General features: G+C 44.6%; 1 protein-coding gene across 1 annotated transcript; it reads right to left on the bottom strand.

Annotated features, from left to right (window-relative positions):
- Positions 1-4865: 4865 nt before the first annotated feature.
- On the bottom strand, positions 4866-7393 carry LOC100286156 (uncharacterized). The gene is given in 2 exon segments (NM_001159044.2): positions 4866-7022; positions 7103-7393. A coding segment is annotated over 1 exon segment (1950 nt). The 5' UTR covers positions 6907-7022; positions 7103-7393; the 3' UTR covers positions 4866-4956.
- Positions 7394-8029: the final 636 nt, after the last annotated feature.

Genomic DNA, 8029 nt, shown 5'->3' with positions numbered 1-8029 from the left:
AACTACAAGCCGGGTTAGCGTTAGAAATATAAACGAGTCCGCGAGAGAGGGCGTAAAACAAATCGCAAGCAAATGAAGAATGTGACACGCGGATTTGTTTTACCGAGGTTCGGTTCTCGCAAACCTACTCCCCGTTGAGGAGGCCACAAAGGCCGGGTCTCTTTCAACCCTTTCCCTCTCTCAAACGATCCCTCGGATCGAGTGAGCTTTCTTTTCTCAATCACTTGGAACACAAAGTTCCCACAAGGACCACCACAAGTTTGGTGTCTCTTGCCTTAATTACAAGTGAGTTTGATCGCAATGAAAGAATCAAGAAAGCACGATTGAAAAAGCCAAGCGACAAGAGCGACAAATAACACACGGATCACTTTCTCTCTCAAGTCACTAATCACTAATGATCTCTTTTCTCAATTGTAAAACTTGGAGAGGTGGAGGCTTTGAATGTGTCTTGGAATGGATTGCTAGCTCTTGTATTGAATGTTGAAGTTTGGAATGCTTGGATGTATTGAATGGAGGTGGTTGGGGTGGTATTTATAGCCACCAACCACTTCCTAGCCGTTGCTCCATTCTGCTGAGCGCGGACGGTCCGCGAGCCAGGTCCGGACGGTCCGCCCCTCTAGATCAACGGCTAAAAATGCAACGGTCAGCAGTAACGGCTATATCAACGACTATATTGCATTTAATGCGTTGTCAGATGTCAGACAGACCCAGTCGCGGACGGTCCGCGAGCCTGGCCCGGACGGTCCGCGAGCCCGCTATAATTCATTTCTCCGAACCCGTCACCTTCGGGTTTTTCGGTTTCTCACCTACCGGACGGTCCGCGCCAGAGGCCGGACGGTCCGCGCAAGGGCTCGGACGGTCTTTGCTTTTCCTCCGGACAGTCCATAGTGCAGACTTGGATTTTTGCATTGGTTCTGTCCGAGTGTCATCCTCGTGTCGCGGACGGTCCGCCGCAAGGGCCCGGACGGTCCGCGCTTGGCCTGTTTTTCAAAAAAGCTTCTCCTGTCCGGAATAATCTACGGTATTCCGGACAGTCGATTTAGTATAGTTATAGATGAACCTTTGGCACCTGTAGAACATATAATCTAGAGCAAACTAGTTAGTCCAATTATTTGTGTTGGGCAATTCAACCACCAAAACTATTTAGGAACTAGGTGTAAGCCTAATTCCCTTTCAGTAATATTTCTGTTGCTCTATATTTCTGCTACCATGAATGTATACTAGTATTTATAGTGGACACTTTCTTGTTACTCTATTTTGTAGATTTATGTATGTGCCACACCCACATACAGCTGAAGTCATAAGTGATGTACTTCATGATGTACTCATGGATTGGGGGATTGACAAGAAGGGGTGAAGTATCCCACTTTGAGAAAGATTGCCCGAGATATCATGTCTATTCCTGTGACAACCGTGGCTTCCGAGTCTGTCTTTAGTACTGGTGGGAGGGTCATTAGCCCAAGTCGTAGTAGACTAGCCCCAAAAATGGTGGAAGCCTTGATGTGTATGCAAGCTTGGGCTCGCGCTGACATGCTTGGTATGAATACTAGTGGATCTATAATGTTGTTTTATTTTCATTCCTTTCACTGCGATAGCACTAATGTTTCAAACTTCTCTTTGATTAGGTCATGGATCTCATGTACTCAATGCACTCATGACTTGCCTTGATGATGAAGATGAAGCAACTGTATATTGAAATTTATCCATTCTATATTTTACTAAATTTCTATTTGAATAACTATATGATTTATCACTTTGTCAGGATGACATGCAATCTGAAATCATTGATCCATGAACTTGTTGGCTGCTACTACGAAGTTGCTGCCTGCCTGCTACTACATGAACATCATGGACGTCATGTCATTGTGTTGTTGCTTATATTTGTGTTGTGTGAACTATGATTTGTGGACTGGACGTGTACTATGAGTCTATGATTTGTGAACTGAACGTGTACTATGATTTGTGAACTGAACGTGTACTATGATTTGTGAACTGTACTATGATATGTGAACTGGACGCGTACTAGTCATGAACTGTACTATGAATCTATGATTTGTAAATTGGTGATGTTGCTTATCAATTTCACATGTTGTGATGTTGTTCATTAACTCTCATCTGTCATAAACTATGTTGCTCATCAATTTACATGCAGATTTATATTTTACAGTAGCATATCCACCGGATACCCGATGGGTACGGGTACGGGTCCATTTTTTTACCCGATTGACTTGGTGGGTATAGATATTTGTATAAGAGTCGAACATGATATCGGGTCGGGTATTATCATACCCAAACACAACCCGACCCGCTGTCATCCCTAATCAAACCTCACATATCAGCTGATATCCCTTCGGCTGAGCAAAATTGCTAAAGGACCTCTAAGCCTTTAGAAATTTAACCCGTCGTCCATATTCACTATAGAACTATTACGGCAAGGTCTTTTTTCTTGCATAAAGAACCCTTTCAAAGAACTAGTGGCAGCGGTCCAGTGGGCCTGTTTTAATTATGAATTTAATCCGAAATATGATTATTATTAGGTATAAAAATAAATCTAGAAACCTAAAAAAATCATAACTTTCTCGTGCTAGCTCCGATTTAACCCGTTCAAATTGTGTTAGCTTCGTAATAATGTTGCCTACATACTAATAACTATGTTTTATCATGTAGCATGTTTTCAAAAATAATTAAATACTTGTTTAACATATAGTTATTAGATAAACTTTTATAAACCAAGATAAATGTAATATTGTAATTTGGTTCATGATTATAAATTGACTAAAATACTATTTCCAATCAAGTTATAATTGGCATTAAAATTAAATTAGTTATTTCTTTATCTTTTCTCACCTGACTTATAGTAACAAAATATAGTTTTATTGTTTAAACACCTAAAACTTTAGAGTGCTATATCTTTTCAACCATAACTTCAATTTCCGTGGTTCTCGAACCTACAGTTTTGTCTCGACGCGTAGAGCATTATTATACAGTTTGTTCTCATGTTTGGTGAGATGTTAACTTCTCCTATGCATAGTGTTTGTTTGTATTGTGCGAGTAGACGAGCAAGTGACCGAGGAGCCCGAAGCACATCAGGTTGAAGATCCTGAGCATGAGCTCGCTGAAGGCAGGTTGTGCCCTTGATCACTCTTCTTTACTCAATAATGTTTTTGTTAATCACTATGATATGTTCATGCTAATTTGATGGGACCTAATAGGTTACCCTAGTTTGGTTTACTTCACACCTTGCTTACCATTGAACTATTGGGTAGTTTTTGCTAATGATCTATATGGTTTTGTGTGTTAAGATACATATGATTCATGATCATGCTTTATTATTGTTACTGGATTATTTATTGTTCATGATAAGATTACGGTGTTAATTGGAACATGGAGCTTAACTTGAGATAACAGTGCTAACACAAGGGTGGAATGGGACGCCCTTGCCTGATTAATTAGGAAAGCTAGTGTAGAACTATCTTACCCGAAAGAGGCGATGGCGATAGAGGAGTTGCCGGTATAGGGAGGTTCTCGGATCGATCATGCTACGAGGCTTTTTGGACGAGAGATTCCTATATCGCTAGCGGGTTTTCTGAAGCTAGTGAAACTTTTTAAAGGCATCGTAGTGGATCCCTTTCCATTCACCTCGGGAGTGTCTAAGGGCCTTACAAACTCTGGCTAGATGGGATACACGACTTGTGGGTAAAGGGTACAACCTCTATAGTATGTAAAACTGTTATATCGGTCATGCTCATGGTCAAGTGCGACCCATAACTCTCGCATGATTAACTTATGGAATTAAACTTAATTTGTCATATGCGTTGTATTTTGGGAGTTTTTATCAATTGTGATCTTTTATTTTATTGGGGTGATATATATTATACTTAGTATCTGCTAATAAATTTTTGACTAACTTATTAAAATCAATGTTCAGTCTTAACATTATTTGTTGATCAGTTTTACACTACACATGAGCCCACACCGTAAGTAAGCTCATGCATATTATTTCCACACTTGTTGAGTGATGAATATATGTGAGCTCACTCTTGCAATAAACTCTCCTCTCCCACAGGTGAAGATCAGGTGCCACCAGAGGAGGACGAGTTCGACGACATCTAGGTGTCGTCTCCTAATCAGCTTGACGACACAAAGGAAATAATAATATTCGCTCGATTTATTTATTTTCATTTATTTTGTAAAATATTTTCGTTATGTAATAAAGTTTGTGACATTCGTCTCTATACACCGAGTCATTGTATGTGTTGATTTTCTTTGACGCATATATTAGCCGTATCCGGGTTTGTCTTTAAAACTGGGTGTGGCATCAATTCAGAATCACCTCATATTCTAGATTTTACAGATTCTTGTCATGCATGTTACAAGCTTTTCAACTAAACAAATTTTCAGTTCAGTTTTTTTTATATATATATTTGTCAGCTCACAGTCTACAACTAAACCAAACATACGCTCAAACCAAACTACAGCGCATGGTGTGCACTCGGCTATTCCTTCTTTTTAGCATGCAAGATTTTAGCTCATATGCAAATAGCTGATGCTCAATGATATTTACAAAGCTTGGGTGTGCCATAATCAGATCCTAGGCCTGTCTAGACCAGCGAAGACAACATTGAGGGACTACTCTGTGTAGTTGTCGTTTAGGACAGTATTGTCAAAATATACTTTTGACCAATATTTTTTGTTAAAAAACAAATAAACTTTTAATATATTTATACTTTTATAAAAGTACTTTTTAGACAAATCAGTATATATAAACATTAGATTTCAATACTAAATAATAAAACAGCTATTTGTAGTCAAAATTTTATAAGATCCAAAACAACAACTAGTAGTAGACCGAAGGGAGTAGGTCACAATATCAGTTTCTACCGTCCATGTACATCGTTCATTAATCAAAACACGAAAAGACACCCCCACTGCCTTTTCCATAAAAAAATTAATTGCTCAAGAAACAATAGCATGCTGATCATCCTCTGAAGCACAGTGCGCGTTTTTGTCTGCAGCCACCTCCTTCTTGAGCTTCTCCCAGACCTCCGGGCCCTTCTGATGTTTCAGGACCAGATACTTAAAAAACCGCTTCTCCGAACAGGCTAACAAGGTGGACAGTGCGAAGTTCGGAGGGACCAGCCCTCTTTCTCGCAGCCAGTCGTACATCAGGAACCTGGCTTTGGTTCTCTCTATGGTGAACGACAGGAACGCGGGGTACCCGACCAGAACGCTCAGAGGGTACGCCGTCTCGTTCACAAGGAACGATATCTTGGACTGGAGGACGTGTGTCTTCTGGTTCAGAACCTGCGGTGCCACCTTGATCATGTGCGACACGTCCTTGGGCTCGAACCCAGCGTTCACCAGGAAGTCGAACCGGTCCTGTAGCTCGTCGCCCTTGCCGCGGAAGGCCTTCAACGCCTTGTTCATGTCGTTGGAGCCTTCCGCGAACCCTACGTTCTTCAGGAACTTCACCTTCTCCTTCAGTGACTTCTCGGCGATTTCGTCGCAAGGCGGCAGGCGGCTGACCTTTAGCCCTAGTGTGTATTTCATTAGTTGGCGTGGCTCTTCCCTTATGATCTTCCACAGACGCTTCTTCCCCACGCTGAGGTATGTAAGGATGCTGTTTGCCTTCTTCACCCGAGCGGAACCGAGCATCGAGGCGTTCGCTACCACGAACTTCTTAATATCCTCCTCGCTCACATCGATGTCAGTTAAGAATAGCGTAACGCTCTGTATGTTCCTCGCAAAACTCCTCGCCTGTACGTCTGGGAAGTCCAGGAAAAGATTGAACAGGTCTCCTTTTCCGGACCCTGCTTTCAGCATAATGACAACTGCCCTAAACAGTGCATTTCCAGAGCCATCCAACAAGAAATCTGGGTGTTGCCTGATCAGTTTACCAATACCCTCGTTATCGAATCCCAATTCAGCAAGAAACTGAGGAACTTCAACCATCTTTCTCCAATTATACGACTTCTTTACGGATAAGAACTGACCAATCCAGTCTCTCTGAATGCCAATGTCATCTAGCCACTCTATGATCTTCAATTCGGCATGTGGGCCACATGTCAACACGGCAGGGCAACAGGCCATAAGCTTTATCACAGTGGACTTACTGAACCCTAGATCCTCAAGAGCTCTGAGCTTGGACGCAAGCACACCATCACCAAAACTGAAAGCCTCCGCAGCACCAATGTATATCTGCCCTATCTTATTGCGCATAACCCCATAATTGCAAAGAACACGGTAGTTCTCCAGCACCGTCTCGTCATCGGAAAGAAACATGAGATCCCGACGCAGAAAGGGTTGGTACTCACTCGGCTTGAGGCCCATGCTCTCGAAGAATGGCTCGAACTCATTGATCGGATAATACCTGAATAGACGCTCCAACGCCTTGGTGGCCCTCTCATCCCTTATCTCCTTTGTCTTCACCTTTGACCTGAACGCTGCCTCATCCCCCTCCACAGGGTCCTTGATAGCATCCTTCACCTGGTGCAGCAGATTGCTCACAAAGACAGGTGAGTGCTTGCTTATATGCTCCGCGTCGGGAAAGCTCAGCCCCCGTGTGACATGGAGGTACTCCATGAAAGTCTGCTGTGCGGTCCAGAACACCCGCATCTTCTTCATTCGATTGACCTCCTTATCCGCCATTACCGCCCCATCGTCATGATCCAAGGGTTTCTCATCCCTAACATGTGCAGGAGCAGGCGAGTAAGCCCGCAACTGATACCTGTGACCGATTGGAGTGTCCCCCCACCAATTCAAAACAGCCGATGATTCTTCACCATCCTGGGTATCAGTAGCACACCGGTGTGGTGCTCGGTACGGCTCACCGTGTTCCACAATGAGCTGAACCAGGGGAACCCGCCGGAGGCTGCGACCAGCCCTTAGTGCGCTGCGGAGGATCATGGGGAAACCAAGCTAGAAGCGCTGGCAGGACGGCAAGAAAAGCGCGCCAGCTTTGGGGTGCTACTCCACGGTCGCCATCGATGACGACTCCAGCTTCCGCACCCTCAGCGCCCAGTCTGCACGCGAAAATAAAAGTACGCCAAATAAGGCAAATGTTAAGATCGATATTCCCCGCGGCCGCAAGATGCCTTCATACCAGAAGGAGAGCGTGCCAAGTGAAGTAGCACGCTGCTGCTGCTGCTGCTGCTGAGGCGGCGGCGTCAAACGGTCGCCGGCGCAGGATCGTGCAGTGGCAGCCGGTGCCCGAGCTCCTTGGTGGAGAGGGGCGGGCAGATGAGGCGGCCGCGAAGAAGGCGCAGACCGCGCGAGGACGTGGGATGACGCAAGCTGCGGGGCGCGCGCGGTGCACGAGTACGAGACGGTGCGGTCGGCGGCGGAGAAGTTGAGTTGGGGCGGGGAACCTGGGGTTTGGGTGTGCTCCGGCGACGAGGAGTGGAAGTACCTGATGGGCCGTCGCGCGAGGATCAAAGGCTTCAAAGCCCAGAAAAGTGTTTATTTATATATCTCGTCTTTTGCATAATTAATTGCCTCATCAAATGGAGAAATGCAAAAAAAGAAATCTTACAGCCAATCGCAACGGTGAGATTTAAATTACGTCATTTCAATGTTCAGGATTTCTATTTTTTATTTGCAAATTGTGGTTGTAGCACAAATTTAGATGCTCATATTTTACGTATATCCGCACCTGCTAACGTATACCGTACCATTAGTAGCATAATATAATGACTAGATATGTGCCCGTGTGTTGCCACAGAAGTAAAAAATAGTATAAAACATATATACGAAACGACAAGCATGGCGTATGCGGAGGGAAGGCGGGGGCACGGCGGGTGGGAGCCGCATGGCGCATTGCGTAGGTTTTTGCGATGGGGCGCACGGTGTTGTAGAGTCATCGTGGTGGAGGAGGCCGCGGAGTCGTCGGCGCAAATGTCATGGAGCTACAATAGCAGTTTATGGAGGTTGCGGAGGTCGCGTGCGGAGATTGGCTATCCGACGCAGGTGGGCGAGGGTTTCGTGGAGTCGGAGCTCCGTGTGCGTGGAGTCGCGTGGATGTCGCGGAGGT

The sequence above is a fragment of the Zea mays genome, chromosome 1 (genome assembly GCF_902167145.1).
Source record: "Zea mays cultivar B73 chromosome 1, Zm-B73-REFERENCE-NAM-5.0, whole genome shotgun sequence".
NCBI classification, from domain to species: Eukaryota; Viridiplantae; Streptophyta; class Magnoliopsida; order Poales; family Poaceae; genus Zea; species Zea mays.
The sequence above is the reverse complement of the archived record's forward strand: the minus strand, read 5'-3'. Positions and strand labels throughout refer to the sequence as shown.